The sequence below is a fragment of the Larus michahellis genome, chromosome 2 (assembly GCF_964199755.1).
Source record: "Larus michahellis chromosome 2, bLarMic1.1, whole genome shotgun sequence".
NCBI classification, from domain to species: Eukaryota; Metazoa; Chordata; class Aves; order Charadriiformes; family Laridae; genus Larus; species Larus michahellis.
The window spans coordinates 46101557-46121751 of record NC_133897.1 but is presented as its reverse complement, the minus strand read 5'-3'; the positions used below and the strand labels follow the sequence as shown (position 1 = coordinate 46121751).

Below are 20195 nucleotides of genomic sequence, written 5' to 3'. Positions count from 1 at the left end.
TGCTTTGTTACCAGTGTCCATTCCTGAATTGGAGGATAACTGGTACTGAAGAGGATCTGTAAAGTCATGTCTCTGCCTTGGCCTCCCTATCTATGATATCTGCTGCTGATACTTCACAGAGAAGCTGAAATACAGAGCAAGTTATTTTTATGAAAAAGTGCCACAAGGAGTTGATGTCAGAAGAAGGTGACTCTGACTGAGATCTCCTGACTCCCATGATTTGACTATTAGGCCTTTTGAAGCAAATGCTGCCAGCCTTTGCAGAATGGTTTGATGGATTCTCCTACGAGATACATACTGCCATCCCTGGCTAGTTTTCCCATATGTCACAGGCATTTACTAATAGGAGAAGTCCTGCTATTCTTTAACCAATACATAGTACTCCATCCCAAATACTGTCTCGCTGATGTTAATCTGTCACATAGTAGTTAAATACTAGGAGCAGATGAGCCACGTACTATTTATAGGTTTAAGGCAATTGCTAAATTGTTGCTTCCCAACCAGTTGTTGGCTAACAAAGCAGTTTCTGTACTGGTAATCCTAGGTTTCTAAGTATGAGGTGTTCTTTTTGTTCTGTTTTAAAATAGTTGAGAAGCAGGTTTGCTAGTGTGTGTGCTGTTTTCTGCTTCTGCAAGGTCATTCCTTGGCTGCTTTATCAGCTTCCTGAGATACGGGGGCAGGCGTGTGTCCCTCCTAGCTCTGCTGCCCTCCCAGGCTAGGGTGGGGAGAGACTTCCTTGCAGTCTTGGCATGCCTCCTTTGATGCTTCTGGTGTTGGATCCAGGCTTTGAGTGTCTGCCTTTTAATGAGACCGATCCCAGAGAATGGCGCTGGAGGTGGATTAAACATCTGGTTTTGCAGGAGCTCAGCGTGTGTGGCTGGATGCCTCTTACCCCTCCCGTGCTCCACCAGCAAAGCGGTCTGCTTCTTTCCCGGCCTGCTTCTGATGTAATCAGCTTGCTTTATTTAAACCGGCTATTTAAATTGCTTACATTAAGGTGTCTGATTTTGACTGAAGTGGATTTAGGGATTGTTCAGGAGAGCGGTGGGAGCTCTGGCAGAAGTGCTGTTACAAGCAACTGTCTTAAATGTCTTCATCTGTTTGCAAAGTTATCGCTTCTGTACAATCTCAACTGGTAGTAAAACCTGTGGAAAGAAGCAACTGGCCCAGTGCGTCTTCTCCCTTCTTCACCACGGTGCTCGGCAGCGGTGTTGCGAGCCTGCTCAGACACATTAAAAGCTTTTATCTTTTCCAGTTGAGCCCATCTGAAAATATTTAAAGGCTGTGCGCCCACTTTCAGGCTTTGTTTACAGTGCCTTGGGAATCATTGCAGAGGATTCTCCAGGACGTGTGAGGACTTGTTGTTAAGTGGCTGGACCGCGAGTTTCTGCTCTGAAAATCTGTGTGTGCATTGTGTAGATTGTGATTGTTAATTTTGTGTTTGGCATTTAGCCCACATTAAAATCACAATGGCACCAGTGCCCTTTGGGCTCGAAATATGTGAAGGAATTGTGCCTAACCGCTCGGGCTCTGTGCCTGAAAATAGCAGGGGAGGGTTGTGGTCTGTTACAGTTGAGTTTTACCTTTTTGCACCTTCCGACTCGAAAAAGCAGTGAGTTCTCTCACACAATTCTCACAGCTCTGCACGAGATGTTTTTGCATAATGGGCGTCATGGTGATCCTCGTTCAAATTTGTGCAATAAAAATAGCAAGCTTCTTACACTGAGGGAAATACTTTGTGAAATATTTGAAAGGTTATATAAAATTGTAACGAGTCGAGATGCTGGTAGTGCCTTTAAAATGGAAATTCACCTTTGTTTTAATCTATTGCTGTAAGCATAAGCAGATCTCTCGATCCTAAATTTTATGCTATTCAGATCTATCTATCATTTTTACTATCTTTGAGAATTTAAGTGACTTAATGATTATTAAATCAGGGTGATAATACAGTAGTTTTATATATATAAAATAAAAATTCTATACAGTTTTGTTGCCAATGTTGCCTTGAATTTCCATTGAAATAGTTTTGAAATGCTTAAATATTTTTCCATTCTAAACCTGTGGTCTTTTCTAATGTATTATTCTTTTTTGGTCTTAAGAACTTTCTAAAATATTTTGTAATAATTTTTTAAATAAAATTATTAGTAAATAACTTAAGCGTTTCTCATTTCTGCTGCTACGATTTGGTGTCGCTATGTAGTTCTCCCAGAGCAAACCATAGGAAATAACGTCATTCTTTGTTCCTGGCTTGGAGGAAAGAGCTTGCGTTGTGTTTGCCTGTTACTGGGGAAGAGGGTCCAACTTGCAAAGCTGGATATTCTCACTGCAAGTTTCCAGGAGGAAACGTCCGATAAGGTCAGTGTTGCCTCTTACCACAGGGTCCGACCTCTTCTAAATAGCCTTTTACCCCTACCATGGTCTATAGGTTACTGTGACAAGCATAATTCAAGTGCTGCTTTCCCATTGTCTTGATTACTTTGAGCTGAAAAAAATAAAGGAAGGAGGACAAACTAGCTAAAAAGAGCAAGTAATTTCTTCTGGTATAGAAAAATGCAGGTGACCGAGTTACGTGGTTGAAGGGGAGCTGCTGGATCCTTTTTAAAAATGTTTGCCTGATTGTCAGTGGTAGGGGGAGAGGAAAAGGAAATAAACCCGCATGCTTTCTGGCAGAGGAGCTTTTTTATTTCATAATCCTACAGATTGCTTATCACCTGGTGGTCCTCTTGGAAACCAGAGGAGAATGGCGCTTTCTTCATTGTCGGCACTGAAACTGGAATGCCATCGTATATTCTTCTTTATATTGTAACATTAAAGGTGAAATTGTCTCTGTGATGAAGTTGCCAGAGACGAGTGCAACCATAAGGATTCATAAGGGAAAAAGGTCTCTAATGCTTTTAATTACATTTGAAAACTAGATGGAAGAAAACAATCGAGGCAAAATGTTGTATTAAAAGAGTATGTCAGTGGTGGATTTACACAGTGTGAGAAAATAACTCGGAAGTCCTAAGAAAGATTAATAAAGGTTTAATAATTCGGAGCATGATCACACAGTTTAAGTCATATTATCGCTAGAATCGTGACAACACCTTTCTCAGGAGCATAATCCCAGTTAGTTTACTGTAAATGATCAGAGTAGCGCGGCAGGGCAGAATAGAGGCTGGTAGTCTGCGGCTTGCCTTTGTGAGTGCACAGGCACCACCTGGTCGCCGCTGTCTGTGCATCTGTTGTTGAAGGCACCTACGTGTTCCCTTGTTTTCGGGTGGGCTTTCTCCTTACGGTGAGGAGCACAACCGACACCCCTCCTCCTTCGTGCTGTCCTGCAGGAACCCAGCAAGGTTAACTGCTTGGCTGGGGTTTGGATTTGGCTTCTCTTTGCATTCAGGACAGCTATTCTTTGCCTGCTAAAGGAAGCACAAGCAAGGCCAGCAATGGGGTTTTTTTTGCATTCTGTTTGTGCGGTCTGCACAGGGATCTGCTGAGGAGCTGCAGGAGAGGAGTTTGCCCACAAGAGGGCAAAGATGAGCCTGTGTTTGAAATTATTTAGTCTGGAGGATTTCACCCTCTTCCCGCCTGTATTTTCAGTGGAGTTGAAGCCCCCCGGCCCTCTTTTGTCAATGTGGCTATAAAATTGAACTGTGCATTTTAGTGATACTGTTTCCAATCATGTGCTTATTTCTTAAAATGTAGCCTTGAAGGTTTTTTAATAGTATAATCAGATCAATATTGTCACAAGGAGATACTTTACCTGAGCAGTTTGAAAAGGCTTTACTTTCATTCCTTTTGTTTTGTAACCTGTCAAGAGATGCTTTTAACAATTCAAGTCAAGCCCCAGCTGCATGACTACACCTGCACCTATAACACCGTACTGCAGCTTGGAAGATTTCGGTAGTCAGTACTACGCCGCGGTTTTCAATGAAAGGTCTGTGGATCGTGGGTGGAAGAAGAAAGGAATGGGAAGTATCTGGGCATTTCCTGGACTCTCGGGAAGTTAAATGAGTGAAGCTTATTATCAAAAAAATGCAAATTATGCATGCTGGAAAAATGTCAGGGTCCGCGAACAGAAATGTTGGCGAACGTAGCTGTAATGCATGCCAAACAGGGCTGCTTGCAATTCCAGTCCTCTTCAGCCACCCCAGCGAAACTTGCTTTGACCAGCCCGCGTGTCCTAATCACTCAGTCAGTTTGTTTCTTATGACCTATTATCTCTTGGCTGAATATTAGAACAGGACTGGGGAAAATAGCACAGACTTGGCTGTTTTGAAGTTGGCAAGTCCTGAGGTGAGAGTCAGGGCTTCACGAGGTGGCGACAGCATAAGCACATTCCTCTGTAGCGTGACTCATGTGCGGCCAGATGAGGACAGCAAATGCCCAGTCAGGTATCTGACGCTGGATGTGCTGCACGAAAGGATGTAGCATTCTGCAGTGCCAAGTCTGGGGTGTGCTTCAGAACTCTCTTTTTAGTCCTCACTTGGAATTACCGAAAGCATAATATTGTAAGAGAAAGCATAACAATTTTTCTATTGCTATATGCCCTACTCTTGCTTAAAGAATGGTGGAATGTTGCTCAAAATAATGCAAGTCTGTCTGCACTACAGCCCTCCTTTTAACTACTTCCTTTGCACCAGCTGTCACTCTTCCAAAAATATCCGTGCAGACATGACTCTGAAATTCATGTTGTTCATGTTGAACTGTAGGTAAGGAAAGAACAGTTACTTAATTGTTCTGTAGTCACAACGCACCACTAACCAAAGATAGGAAGCTGCTACGCTGGTGCGAGCGACAAGGCATCCTCAGAAAGGAGGACGGACCCTCACCACCTCTATTTTTATTTTTCACACGACATCCATTTTATCTCTGCAGCCTGTTTCAAAGGCTGCAGGTCACTGGTTGTTGATACTCACGTTGTTAAAGCCCTACTTCCCATTCCTGTCCCTCAAATCTAAATTAAACCTCCCTATCAGCACAATTCACAGCAACAAGAGCTTCGGCTAAAACTCTGCCTGCTGGTTTCTCAAAACAGCTGAGATGATAGATAAAGTGGCTACAGAGGTCTATCTGAGGGGGTACAACGCAGCTCTAGAAACAACTGTCTCATCAACGTAAGTCTGTCTGTTTTCTGCCTCATAGTCCTCTTGCTCAGAAAGGCTTGTTTTATGAATGAACAAATGTTGTCCTTGACTTGATACAGTTTTTTAATTGTAAACGCTTGTTTCTGGCAATTGTGCCTCTCATTTGAGGGTAACAAGGGCATAATTATTCAGCTCTCATGCATCACAAACTGCTGAGCATGAGGTATTAATGGAGTGCTTTGCTGCCACCATAGCTTAATAGCTACAGCTGCAGCATTGTGCTCTTGTTTGGCTGAGGTTCATGAAAAAGGGGGATGCAGATCATGAAGTTTTATGTTAAGAGTGATTTAGAGATGCAGAAATAACAGTAGACTGTGCTAGACGGACAAAGCACTTCTGATTTAGAAGGAGCTATTACACCAGCAGAGCTGTGATTTGTACTCATGGTAGTACGAAGCCACCAACACCGGTCCACTTCATACAACCCCCAATAATCTCAGCAAAATAAAGTTTTGTTGGTGTAATTGTGTGTGCTGGCAGGGCTGTACTGGGGGAGAGAGGGAAATCATACCCTACCATCACAGCTGGCTAGCAGGTGTCATAAAAGGAAGCTGCAAATGGATGCTCTTGGCTAGCTACAGGTGATACACAACTCCCAGCCTGGTCTCTTCCCATCCACCCAGCTATCACATTAGCTCTGTTAAGTGCTGAGATGCAAGTGCTGGAATTAAGAGGTGGGTGTTGCCCCAGCTCCACATGGGAAAGTAAAAGGGGTATCTCCTCAGTCCTGCCCTGAGATGTTCCAGCTGGGAGGCTGAGCTCCCCTGGTAGCTGATGGAGAAAGAGGCACATCGAGAGGGTGAATCAGAGGGAAAGGGTAACTCGTGCACTCTGAGTCACTGCTGCTGTGATTCACTCTTGCCCTTCTCTTTCTTCATTGAATACTCAAGGGAGAATGGCTGGTTATTAAGGCTAGTCCCATGCAAATAGCCTCCAAGGCACACTGTGCTTTTCCCTGGGAGAATGGTATTTACTCTCTTTGGGCTGTAAAAACAGGTGCAGGATGAGTGCTGTCTCTAATTTCCTAGTCTGGTCTTGCATGCCTAAGTGTTAGGTGCCTCTAAGTCTACACCTGTGGGATTTTTTTTCCCCAAGGTTTCTAGATCCTTGCTACAATTCCTTCTATACCAAGAGGGTTGCTTCTGCTGTCGTTCTTCCTGCGCAACTGCAAACACTTAAGAAAAGAACAAGTGGTTCAGACCTACTTAATTTAGCAGTGACTCTGCATTAGTGGCTTGGGGATATTCACCCCTGCGGGGAGAAATGCCCCACCACTCTGCTGGGCCTACCACGTCACGGAATCACGGAATCTTCAGAGTTGGAAGGGACCTCTAGAGATCATCTAGTCCAACTCTCCTGCTAGAGCAGGATTACCTAAAGCACATCCCTCAGGGCTGCATCCAGGCGGGTCTTGAAAATCTCCAGAGAAGGGGACTCCACAACCTCCCTGGGCAGCCTGTTCCAGTGCTCTGTCACCCTCACTGTAAAGAAGTTTTTCCGTGTATTTGAACGGAACTTCCTATGTTCTAGCTTGTGCCCATTGCCCCTTGTCCTGTCACTGGGAACCATTGAAAAGAGCCTGGCTCCGTCCTCCTTAAACCCACCCTTTAGATACTTGTAAACATTAATCAGGTCCCCCCTCAACCTTCTCTTCTCCAGGCTAAAGAGTCCCAGCTCTTTCAGCCTTTCCTCATAAGGGAGGTGCTCCAGTCCCATAATCATCTTGGTTGCCCTACGCTGGACTCGCTCCAGTAGTTCCCTGTCCCTCTTGAACTGGGGAGCCCAGAACCAGACACAGTACTCCAGTTGTGGCCTCACCAGTGCAGAGTAGAGGGGGAGAATGACCTCCCTCAACCTACTGGCCACAGTCTTTCCTATGCAGCCCAGGATGCCATTGGCCTTCTTGGCGACAAGGGCACACTGCTGGCTCATGGATAATTTGCTGTCTACCAGGACCCCCAGGTCCTTCTCCTCAGAGCTGCTTCCCAGCATGTCCGCCCCTAACATATACTGGTGTTTGGCATTCTTCCTTCCCAGGTGCAGGACCCTACACTTGCTTTTGTTGAACCTCATTAGGTTCTTCTCTGCCCAGCTCTCCAGCCTGTCCAGGTCACGCTGGATGGCAGCACGGCCCTCTGGAGTGTTGGCCACCCCTCCCAGCTTGGTATCATCAGCGAACTTGCTGAGGATACACTCTGTCCCCTCATCTAGGTCATTAATGAATATATTGAACAAAATTGGACCAAGTATTGACCCCTGAGGGACACCACTGGTTACAGGCCTCCAACTGGACTCTGTCCACACATGTCATCCACACACGCATCAGCTCCGCTTCAAACGCTGGCATATTCTTCTTGTCTTTCTGGTAGCCCCTTCATCAGTCACAGAAACATGCAGGTGTTTCCTTTGCTACCACACATCACTTTATTTTTCTACACATACCCGCACATGCAAAGCACAGAGCACTCGGTCTGTTCCTTTTCTTCTTGCTACTCCCTCTTTTCCCCAGGTGGTTTGCCGCGCACCTGCCTGTCTGCCTTTGCACGGTGCCAGCCCGTGGGCACACCTCTCTGGAGACGCAGGCGAGAGGGGCTCTGAAGGTGACGTTTGTGGCAGTGCCTCTGGGCACCAGGCAGGGCTTATATAATTTTAGGGCTGGTCAGAGTAGCCTGGGGGCTTTGTAGCACCGAGCGCTGGCAGCGGGACACCTGTGCCTTCCTGAGTTAGTTCACGCTGCTGGCTGAACTGCCTGTCACAGTGAGCAGGGCAGGACTGCTGCTCTTTTGCTAACGCTTTAGAGGTTGCAGTTTATTCCTTTCCAATGGTTGCTTTGTGCATTGCTGTTATTCTAGGTCTGTAAACATCTAAAGAGCAATATATGAAATCTACAACATCTTGGGCATTTTGAATTTAACTCAGTTCAAGCCAGAATCCACAGAAATGCATTTTAATGGAAGTAATTTTATCTATGTCCTAATCCTTTTTTCTGCTTCAAAAGCTCTGGCCTTCATGGCTGGCTAGTGCTCTGAAGGACATACTCTGCTTAAATGCAAGTCTCACCTGAGAGCCGGTTAGCACTTGCCCAGTGACAAAACTGCTTTTGAAAAATATTTATCTTATGTGCCTTTCTGTAAAGCTGTAGTTCAGCAATATGCAAAAAACAGGTGCTGCTGGAGGTCATATCATGTTCAGGAAGTGGTATGAAAACATGAACCCGAGGAACAGCACTGTTCTGAGCTGCTCGCTCAGGAAATGTTGGGTAACGTTGCTATTCTGCAGTGGCCCCTTCATTTTAGCTTCTTCATCTGCACTTTCTTTTCTAGCTCTGCTCTCTTTATTCCCCACCACCACCGCCCCAAAAGGCAAGGTCCCTCTCAGCCTCCTTGTTATGAACCCTCCCTATCATACAACTGTGCCCCCCAGCACTTAACAAGCAGCCACAATATCATGCCTTTGGCTACTCAACACTGGCTTCTTAAAGCCAAGCTTTCACAGCACTAAGCCAGAATGATGCCAAAGATCATAGAATCACAGAATGTGTTGGGTTGGAAGGGACCTTTAAAGATCATCTAGTCCAACCCTCCTGCAGTAAGCAGGCACATCTTCAACTAGATCAGATTGCTCAGAGCCTCATCAAGCCTGGCCTTGAATGTACTCCAGATTTGGGTACCTAAATTCTGCCTCCATGTAAAACTGAAAGCTAGCCTTGGCAGCCACCCCACCCTTAAGGCAGGAAACTCCTGTGGTGCTGCAACGCCTTTTTTCTTTTCTTTTTCTTTTTCTTTTTCTTTTTCTTTTTCTTTTTCTTTTTCTTTTTCTTTTTCTTTTTCTTTTTCTTTTTCTTTTTCTTTTTCTTTTTCTTTTTCTTCTTTTTCTTTTTTTTTTTAACTTTCAAGCTTCCTACCTGCATGAAGTGTTGCTTCCGGGCACAGGCAGACACAGCTTCAATTTCACTGTCAGAGCAGCTCAGACAGAAGTTTGGCAGAGGGCAAAAAGCAGACGGATTTTTTTGCCAAGTGCCCCAAGGCAGAGGGGCTGGTCCAGGCAGGTGATGAGAGTTTATTTGATACTTAATAAATTGGCAAGTCATTAACCCAGTAAATTAGTGCAGATATGTGATAATAAGAGGATAAAGCTACTTCATCAGTTGTTTATAAATATGGTGGCGGGGGAAGATTGTTTTTTGGGGTTTTTTTGATGCAAGCTCCTGGATGGTGTATACTGGTCAGTCTCTAATAATAAACAACGGCATGCACATAACCATCCTGGCCGTGACAAACCAGAGTGCTGACCCAGGGGACTAGCTGAGGCTGATGGACTCTGGGCTCAGCGAGAGGTAGAACAGAAACAAACTCTGGAGTAGGTCAGCTGTGGGTAAAGTGACCTCTAGAAGGGACAGGCATAGGAAGGAGCAGCCAACAGCACTTACTGCTCTTCCTGTTTTCCAGCTGCTGTTGTGCTGGAAAAAAGTAATCATCCTTCTCCAGGAGAGGAAGAGGACAAGTACCACTGCGACTTTCTGACCTGCTTCCATGTAGCAGGGTTAAACAAGCCCTTGGGACCAGGGACCGAAACCAAGAGCTGCCTGTTCCCAAGGGAATGGCCTCGCCAGTGTGCAGCCCTGTCCATCTGCAGAGGAGCGAGAGGTAAGCCACGGGCACGGGCATGGCACCTGACTCCAGTCTGAAAACTGAAACGGCCTTAACAGGAAGGTTGCTTAAGAATACCTAAGAGCTTTGTGGTGAGGGCTCTCTCCTCCCACCTGGGTGTAAATCTCTGCCGGCAGAAAGAACAGGACGTGAGCCTCCCACAGACCCTTCCTCTGGTACCCACTTTTCCCCATCTCACACAAGCAGCAGCACCTCCTGGATGCCAGCCCAGTGTCAAGCTCATCACTAGGGCCCAGCGATACGTAACTCCAGCTTTCCTTGGCTTTCAGGTGACGCTTGGTCTAAAAGCAGGTCTGTACTTTTGCCTCTAGCCAGAGGGCCACTGGCCAGCATGCAGGCTCTCACGCTTGCCACCAGTGTTTTGCTCCATGCTGTCTCTAAGAACAGTGGAGCCCTGAGCAATTTTAAGTTAAACAGGGCAGAACATGTGGCAACTTCATGCCATCTTGCGCAGCCTCTGGGTCAGGTTTAGTGCATCCTCCTGCAGCTTTAGCAGAACATGAAAATCCCAGACACAGGGTATGAAGTGTACACAGCAGGCAAGCAGAAAAGAGACTTTTCTATCACTCCAGGCATGTCTGCTCACACAGCCAGAAACTGTTGATATTTGCCAGCATTTCTATTAGTGCATAACGTGCTCACATTAGCTCCTCCTTTCATAAGCTTTCCACTAATGTTTGCCCTGCTCTTCCTTGTTTCCTGCTCCTTTTTGTCCTAATAAGCTCCTAGTCATCTTCCCTGGAGCACCACTCAATACCCTCCCCTTCCCTTCCTCCCTCCCCTTCATTAAAAGTTATCATTATCCTAGTGTCCTGCTATCCCCTCTATACCCCACATAAGTTCACAAAGCCTTTTAGGAGCAAAGAACCCATTTCTTTGTAGTTCACATAATGCAAAACACAACCATTTCAGAGCAACAGGAAAAGTCTGTAAGCTGTAACATAACCTGCAGAGTCTCCATCCAACACTGTGGTCCTCAAGCTTTAAAAAAAAAGAGGAAGGATGGCTTTGAAAAGTTTCATTTCCCCTTCTCATCTTCCCAGTTTGTACCCAACAAAAGCACTATTCACTCTCTAACTTATCTCAAGTCCCCAGAGCTCAAACATCAGGTGTTTGGTTTTTTTTTTTCAGTACGGAACAGTTTGCACTACCTAATTTCTTCTCCCAACACTTACATTTTAATTTTCAGCAAAACTGAACCCCAAACTCTACCTGTGTTGGCTCAAAGAACATACTACACTCATCTCGGAGCTGAAGAGGACAGACAAACTTTTGGGTGGGATAGTCAGAGACCAGCACATCCAACCATAACAGCAGGGGAACAGTTTTTTCTTTGGCTCCTACCTCTTGTCCTCCAGTTACGGGATGTATTCTGACACTCCCCAGAGAGAAAGTCACTGCTGTAGTGGAGGAAGGAAAAAAATGCACAAGATAACAATCTGAGTCTCAAAGCCGTTACACCATCCAAATAGCGCACAGTTTATTTCTAAAACAGCTGGAATCCCATATTTGACAAAGTTGCAGACAGATGGAGCTTTCAGAACCAGGCTGACACTGAAGGAAACTTAAAACACTTTTGCTGGCAGAGCTACAGTAGTAAGGTGCCAAAGTCCCTGGAGACAGAGCTGTCATTCAAAGACCCCCGGTAGAGCTGGTGATACCAGCAAAACCTGTGCTTTTCTTGGTAGGCATGTTTCACAAGGAGGATTTGGGGGAGGGGGAGGAAGCTTTGGCAGCAGAGATGTCTGTTTTCCAACCTGAAAGCATGCCACGTTAAGAGCATCTGGTGGGTCTATGGACCCAGCGCTGTATGGAACAGCAAAAGCTGCAGGCATACCTTAGACCTGTCAATAGGCACAGAAACCAAAAGGGAACTTGTTTATACCGGATTGGGAGAAGCAAAATACAAGTGCACTTGCAGCAACATATTCTTTGGATGATCACAGAGCATAGGTCAGAAATTCTTTGGTTGTCAGACTACATGAAATTCACCCTAATTTTTTTTTCCCCACATGGTGACAAGTGACAGAGTGATGTGGGAGGCTGAAAAAAGATGCTAGTGTAGTGCCAGGAGAGGGGGCACGATTCCAGCAGAATGGAAACAGCCCTTTTTTCAGGGCAAATTCAGGCTCCAGCCCCAATCCTTAGCAGATGCTTCCCGCTGCCACCAGAACACTGAGGGCTCAGCTGCATTCACACTGCGTGCAGCAGAACATTGGTTTCCCACAGGATTGCCAAGAGGAGTTAAAGCTTGTAGGAAAGTGCCTACTATCTATCTGAGGTGATATCTTAGGAGGTGAAGGAGCAGTAGAGCACTTCCCTTTCCTCTGGGGGGACGGAAGAGGTTGTATCCTTAAATATCTACCATGTTAGTCCAAATTAAAGTCAGAGTGCTGGTTTCCAAAAACTGTAGTTAAGTCAGTCTTTGCAGGACAACTGGTGGTCAAGCACCCCTCTGTGTGTGTGTGCACACGCGTGTATGTACACATGTATCTCTGTGTGCCTCCTTCTGCAGGTATTTTCACTCAAAGTGCCCAGAATGAAGTCCCTTGTCATGTATGTCCTTTGGACTGGTCCTGTGCTGGCAGGGCAAGGAAACCTGAACCATCACTGACTCTTCTAGCTGAGAAGGATGTCTGTTCTCTTAAGCCCGAGAGCCTTTGAGGCATGCTCAATTCAGGTCATTAAGAAGAAAAAAGTGACCCATTTCTGAACAAACACAAAATATGTCATCTCAAGGTATGGGGCAGAAAAGCAGGTCAAAGTTGGCCATTGTAAAGAAATAAAAAATAGTTAATATGATATTAATAACATTATAACTGCCTGTTAAATAGTTTTATTTGAATAATCCTCTATATGAACGTCAAAGCAGTTTATCCTGGAGTGAATATATGTATTTTCATTCACAATCAGTGGACTTTTGTGCTTTCAAATTGTTTCCTGTTCTATGTTGCTGTAAATAGGGCACTTATGAAAAGGAACAGCAAGAAGAATCACAGAAACCGTGCACCATGGGGAGGGGGATTTCTGTCTTTCCAGGTTATCTGCTCAGTTATTGTCATTTACTTATACAAAATTTTTTACACCTTAGCAGTTGGCCAATTTCTCTTGTAAAAGAGTAAAAAAAAAAAATCAAAGTAAAGACACTTATATTAGGATGAGAGAAAAAAAAAAGGTGCCAACAAATCGAGCCCATTGTACGTAAGCAAATGTGTGTTACATTCATTTTCATATTATTAATCAAGCATTGGAACAGGCTGCACAGGGAAGTGGTGGAATTGCCATCCCTGGAGGTATTTAAAAGACAGGCAGACGTGGTGCTCAGGGACATGGTTTAGTGGTGGTTTTGGCAGTGTTAGGTTGATGGTTGGACTCGATGATCTTAAAGGTTCCTTCCAACCTCAACAATTCCATGATTCAATGATTCTATGAAATTGCAATGTATGATAACCTGCTATGAGGCACAAAAAGAATTTTCTGAGAGGACCGCTAAATTACTTAGCAGTATTGACACAGAATTTCAGACAAATGGAAAAATGCATAGCAGGCCAGAAAATGCTTTTTTCCTCCAGATTGGACCTGGTAAACTGTATAGATTCTACTTTTTGCAGAAACCTGCTGCACCATCATGCAGTTGTCCTGACAGAAAAGACCCAACTTATAAGTTCTACTTCACAGCTAGACATGAAAGGGGAAGCACCAAGGAGAAAGGGCCTGTGCTTCCCTTTTTCCTGCAAAGAATTTCCAGCTCACCAGAGATGGACTGCAAAAGGAAAGGAAGATAAAGGTGACAAGAAGGCATTATCTCAGCCTCAAAGTTACACAGAACTTCATGACAAGACTGAAAACTGAACTGTTCTGCCTGTCCAGGCCCTGAGCAGAGTCTCCAAAAGCATGGATCCCAGCAGAGATAGAGAAAGGGACACAACACATGTAAGACAGAGAAAGCAGCACATTGCTCGATTCACAATGGGCTTCCCATAAGCACTGTTAGACTCCAAAGAGAATAATTTATAGGAAATGCACAGAAATTTTTTACAGAACAGGTCTTACAAATACCAATTTTACAAACGAGTATTTGTGAAAAGGAAAAAAAAAAAGATCCCACAACACATTATACAGATATTCTTGGGTATGTATTTTCCTGTATTTGGCAAAGGGAAGTTTTTAAGAATAATCTTTGATTGTTAAAAACCTATTCATGGAGAAAAAAGCCCGATTTCGTCATGTACTGTTGGGGCTAGGAGGCAGTGTTTGCAGTGATATATTCAAGTTGCAGTTCATAATTTTTGATGCTGGCTGAGTTGATGGTAGAAAAAGTCCGCAGTTCTGACAGAAAGAGGTAACAAAGACTTAGGTCAGCTTATCCAGGCACAAACCAGTTTGTAACAGTTCCATTGTTAAACAAATCATCCTTGGAAGTTAAGAATCAGGTAGGAATTTGCAGGATTTCCCTTCTGTAAACACATGGAGGAAATCAGAAGCATTTTTTCCATCCCTCTGAAAGGCAAACCAAATGACTCTCCAAATGAGTTTTAAATTCACTTGTTGCAAATAGCTGGAAATGACCACTGCCCAGCTTGCAAATCAGAAGGTCTTTTTCTGTAAAGCTCATAAAAGGCATCTTCTCCATTATAAACTTCTTTGAGGAGGGGAGGGAAATGAGGGGAGCAAAAAAAATTTGGTTCACAACAATTGTTTTGCATAGGCATTCAAGTAGATCTTCAAAAGCTACTGGCTGTCCAGGCTAGTAACAAAATACCCATGCTCTCTCCTCAGTAGTGGACGGTCCTCTTTGATATCCTAGTTTGTAAGGCAGGTGTCTCGCAGAGATGAAGGAGTCATACGGATGCATCTTTGAAAAGAAAGACGGTGTCATTTGCGTTGCCACAAACAAATTAATCTACTTGATTAAGGAACACACAGGAAACCTTCTTTTGACAGTGGGTGGGGGAGGGAGAAAACACTGATGCATTCACTACTTGCTAGAAACAATTTATTTTGCTCTTGTAGTTTGTTAACAGCTGTCAGTAGCTGTGATACGTCCGTGTTGACAGAAAATATGGAATTATTGCTTTGTGAGTAATTTTGAGTAACAAGGAACAGGACATTAATAAATCCTTCCAGGTAGACACAACCCTGTGGCAGAAAATATAAATATTCATTTTGGGAAGCATTCTGGCAGTCACTAAGCATGATACTTACTTGTTGACTGCGTGATGCATGAAACCTTGTAGGATGACCATATGCTTAAAACACAAAGGATTGTAGCTAGGAACCCGAAAGTCTGGATGAGAAAATAAACAAACCACAAACATTTACAGACCATTAGATGACACATATTCCATGAAGGTATGGACACTCTTGTATAACCAGCTACATATTTTATGATGTTAACAAAAACAAAAGGTGATGGTTTTTACTCCATTCTGGCAATATACTAAAAAAAAAAAAGTTTCCGCAGTATAATAGCAGCTTATGTTTTGTCAAACAATGACTGAAAGATAGACTGAGTCATATACAAAGGGGGAGAAAAAAATGGACAGCAGCATAGAGCCTCACCTTCTAGACTTCTCACTAGGATTCTGCAGCAAAGAAAAGACTTTTTCTAACATGTTTGATTACTACTCTTTTACTGCCCCATTCAAACAAGTCTTTCCCTGTCATCTGCCAAATAAACACGCCAGGTAAGTCTTCTAGTCCATTAGCATCATGAGGACTAAGTTTCTGAAAGTAATTCTTATTCTGGAGGAGTTGTATTTCAGGTCCTGCTGCTGTGAAAATACTGTTGCCCACACTCAGAAGTCATGTCTGTCTCTATAAGGCCTCCAGCAACAGAGGCAGAGAGTATCTTCCAGTAAGACAGCACAAGATCCCAGTGGGTTTTAGCTCAGGAGAAATTATCTTGAACTGGGCTTTGTTCAGGAGCAGGAGGCATCAAAAGCCAAAGACTGGGGTGAAATCCTTTAGGTTACTTCTAGCTGCTACAACAGCCATTTCAAAACTGAATTGTGTCAATTCTTCCCCTAAACACATTAGTTCCTATGAGTTAAAGCAGGAACCTTTGGTTTCAACTCTCTGACAGGACAAATGCCCACTTCAGTAGTAAGTCTGAAGTCTCACAACAAAATATTTTTGTTGGCATGGTGTTACAGAACATTCACTGAAATAAGCTAGAAGGTAGCTCCCCCAACCAAGACATAAGCAATGCAAGCCTGTAAGAAAATAAAATTACAAGCAATAGATTTCCAATGCCCTACTTAATACATATTGCAATTTTAAAAGTGTCAAGACTAATAAACACAGTCTTACCGCCCCAGCCACAAGTCCAGTAAAATTTAAACTTTTCGATGCTGCTACAATCGATGCAATGAGAAGCAGAATTGTACCGATTAAATAATGAAGAAACTCCTGTAAAGACAAGCACAGCCTGCATCAGAAGGGAAACTTATCAAGAAAACATTTTGACATGTCTCAGAATGAAAACAAGTTGGCAGAGGACAAAACACCAGTCAAAATAAAAAAAAAAGCAAAAAACCCCACCTCATGAGTGGATTTTGTAACATACCTGACTTTTTATTCAAAAGAAAAAAAAAAAAAAAAAAAAAAGGAGAGAGTGCCAATCTTCAGGTCTACTAATGTCACCGGCATAAGGTCTACTTACTGGGTATGGAAGCAATCCTTTCAATTCAATATGGTACATTACTGAGGGTGAAACGTGTATCATTATTGCATCAAGTATGCACCTTACTTAAAGAGACAGTTTTGGAGGAAGAAGCCTTAAGAGCATATTTCTCTAGCCTATATGAAATGGCAATAAATGGCAGCAAATGGCTTAAGTAGAAAACCAAATGCTCCTGCTTCTAATAATCTTAGAAATTAGGCAGCAGACCTACCGCTGGATTTACTAACAACTTACATCAACCAAGACTGGAAGCAGGAGGGAAGCCACCAAAAGCACAGCTATGCAGACACTTACAACCAACACCCAGGCTCCAAAGTCTGTAAGGGTGGCTGCGGCTGTCCCGCAGTAAAACACGATGCCACGGGGTTTTTCTGAGAGAGCACTGAGGCACCACATTTCAGCTCTTCTCTAGTGTGACGAGTATCGGTCCAGGAATCAATTTTACCTTGTTATAAGCAGGGGTTATCTGTGGGTTTAGATTCTGAATCCCCACAAATCTTATGGCAACCAATAACGGGTGTTTGCAAACTGAACATGGGTTGTTTCTTTTGCATGGTGGGGTGAGCAGGAGGGTACCTGCTAACTTTATCTGCATTGCACTACCAGCATGAGCTAAGCAAATGCCACGTATAAGGGAGAGGAGAGATTCCATCTCAAACCATAGCAGAGAAAATATAGTCCCAAAAGGAAATTGTTCAAGCAAATCCCAGAAGAGAAACAGTCTATCATACCATACCACAGTTTCCCTCTGCTCAGGTGTTTATAAACAGCTGAGGAGGATCTTTGCCATAAAGTAGGCCCTGAGACTGCAATTTACTTTCCTCATTTGTAACCTTGATTCAGGTTACAAATCAGATCTCAGCCCTTGCTTTTGCTAGAATAAATTATTTCCATTAGGAGGCTTCTCTGGCTAGTCCACAGTGCAGCAGGCAAATAAGGCATGCCATTGCCTCCTTTGAGACACCAAATAAAGCAGTGCACACAGGTCACTACAAAGAATCATCAAAGGCTAAATTAGCTGGAGAACCAACCCCTGGCAGAGCCGGGAGGGTGTCCCTCTGGAGAAACACTTCCCAGCTTTAAAGGTGTCAGTGCTGAACAACCTTTTGAACTACCGCAACTTTACTGACTGCAAATCACACCCCTGGTTGCAATGCAGAGATCCTGCCAGGAAACTCCACCAAACGCTATCTGTAGTTTCCCAAAGTCTCTTACAGGTCTTCCTAATCTCTTCTAAAGATACTTAAATGTGCACTGAAAAGGAGGTTTGTTGTAAAAGAGCAGCAATGTTCAAGGATCACATCCCATAAAGCTATCTGAAGCTGAGCAGCCAGAAACTACAGCACCTTAAACTCACTAGTGACTCTGGAACATCTAGGAATGATTAAACGCAACAAAAAACAAAAACAGACCTATGCAGAGGTCAAAATGGGATAGTCCTGTTACAGCAATGCACACATTAAATGCTGCTTTGCAAAACTGTCATTTATTAGCTTATTTCAGTCCCTGCATCTGTATTATCTCTAGATAAAGAAGTACCTTCTAGAGAAAGACAGTGGTGGTACACATCTAAAAAAAAGAAAAAGGGGCACAAGTCTAACCATATTCTTCAGCTAAAAAGGAAAACAAAATTAAATTTTTCTCTCTGGTTAGAAGTGATGGATGGACAAACCATTATCTTAGACCTGTAAACTACTTACATAGCTTCCATTAAACACCATCCAACTACTTCTTGGATTTTAAAAGTGAGACATGTTTTAAGAGGGTATTAAAATCCATCATACCACACTAGGACACAGGACTCTTCTGTTAGCTGACCTGATCCAAAGTTACTGAGGAAGTTCAGGTCTCACATTTTCTGTGCTGCTCTGCTAGGATACGAGATGGATGTGCAGGGGAAATGAGGGAATGAGGCAGGAACCTCCTGCAGGATATCCCAGAAATGGCCAGGTTATGGCAATCAGGCTGAGGCTCCTATTACTTGCTATTGTTTAAGTTACCTAAAACCATACCAAAAAGAGACACATTTGACTTAAATAGCACTCGTAAACTTTATTTTGGGACAGGATGTAGTACATTCTAATGCTATGATTTGGTACTCTAGCAATCCCTTAGCTGCTATAAATGACTTGAGCTAGGACCCATCTGCTGAAGGCTTGATAATCAGTAGCTTCTTTTCAATTGTCTCAGAAGAATGCTACTGCCTTCCCTGGAGTAAACTGGGACTTAAATCTGTGTAAAGGAAGACAGGATCAGATCCAAATCAGCTAAAAATCTTACAATTACAGCATCTGCTGAACTGAATACTAATAACAAAAGCAACAAAAGGATTTGTATACAAGGAAAAAATAATTGCATGAAAGACAGCCTATCGTTGTGTGATAGCACAAGAAAATGGACTAAGTAATTGAGACATCAACCCACAAGAGAGGCGAGGAACCCAGACCATCTAACAGGCTTACCGCCAGTGGCCAGCTAACGCAAGTGAGCTTCCTGTAGATTCTGAAAATGTGGATAATGTAGAAGAACAAAATCATAACCAAGTCGCACATGGTGACAATCTGAAAGTAGCTGTATGCACTGTAATCCGTCCACGTAGAATTATTTACACTGATGAAGCCAACCAGCAGTGAGATCTGAAAGACAAAAGGCACATTAAAGATTTTCACAATGGTGCTCAGAGGGCTGTGAAGATTATTTTAAACACAACAAAATTGCACTTAGAAACAGAAGACAAATATCTAATCTAAATTGGATGGTCCCAACAAAACGGAGGACAAAGTAACAAGCACGGTAATAATGTTTTAAAAATTGCTGTTAAATGAGCTAAAACAACCATTAAGAGTGGGGAAAGAGCTAACTGCTAGAAGAAAAGCAGCAATTTTAGCCTGAAGAATCCAACCTGAAGAAGTCTGTATGTACAATAAAAGAGGTCTCAAATAGAGAAGCAGCATTGAATGCCTGGAGCTGCACCAGCAACTGAAGCATCTAAACCCCATGGACTTTCAGAAGGAAATCACTGAAAGCTGTAAAACTTAAAGTGCCCTTTAACACATGCACCTTTACTTCCATTTAGCGAGAGGTCTCATATGCAAAATCGGAGGACCTGACTGCAACTGAGCTTACAGTTTTCTACCTTTTCTTCTTCCTTTTCTACCACTTACACAGCAGGAGTATGAGCAGACTACAAGGTAGTATCATAGCAAATAATATAAACATTTGGAGGAACTGATTAATTCACTCCACCCCAAATACAATAGTTATAAAACTTTAATATGTTAACATTGTCACATAAAACTATACAGCATTATTGTACAACTTTCAGTTGTAGGCTTGCAAAGGACAAAGGCTGTTTTATTTTTTTAATCTAAAGCTACTAGTTTATTTTACTAATCTCACCGCTTCTACCAGCCTGGCTAGCCTAGGTGATAAAAATAAATCTACTGAGGATATACCTGAATATTTTCTTATTACAGACTTTGTCAGTGCATGCTTTCAGTCACTGTAATTTTTAGTTCATCCAAAGTCAGCCAGGAGCAGTAATGATTCACATTTTAAGTGTTTCTATAAGATATTAAAAAAACTATCTGAGGAAGCCAGCACTTCAAGATTGCAGCATCCTTTCCCGCACACTCATCTTCCAAACTTGTAACTGCATCCATTATCAGAATAATTTCCTTAAGCTTAAAAAGAGGAAAAAAAAAAAGCAAA

General features: G+C 43.1%; 1 protein-coding gene and 1 long non-coding RNA gene across 3 annotated transcripts in view; one reads left to right on the top strand and one right to left on the bottom strand.

Annotated features, from left to right (window-relative positions):
- The first annotated feature begins 4960 nt into the window (after window positions 1–4960).
- On the top strand, window positions 4961–12618 carry LOC141738926 (uncharacterized). The gene is made up of 3 exons (XR_012585529.1): window positions 4961–5099; window positions 9578–9775; window positions 12315–12618. It is a non-coding gene; the product is annotated as an uncharacterized LOC141738926 (long non-coding RNA).
- Window positions 12619–12620: 2 nt separating this feature from the next.
- CMTM7 (CKLF like MARVEL transmembrane domain containing 7) overlaps window positions 12621–20195 on the bottom strand; it is a 28065-nt gene continuing 20490 nt past the window's right edge. The window contains exons 2-5 of one of the 2 annotated variants that reach the window (XM_074575112.1): window positions 18947–19120; window positions 16112–16210; window positions 15005–15086; window positions 12621–14654 (exon numbers count right to left, since the gene is read on the bottom strand). In XM_074575112.1, the coding sequence (XP_074431213.1) occupies window positions 14641–14654; window positions 15005–15086; window positions 16112–16210; window positions 18947–19120 (369 nt within the window). In that variant the 3' untranslated portion in view covers window positions 12621–14640. The remainder of the gene's footprint in view (window positions 14655–15004; window positions 15087–16111; window positions 16211–18946; window positions 19121–20195) is intronic. The other variant, XM_074575113.1, reaches the window with a different exon arrangement.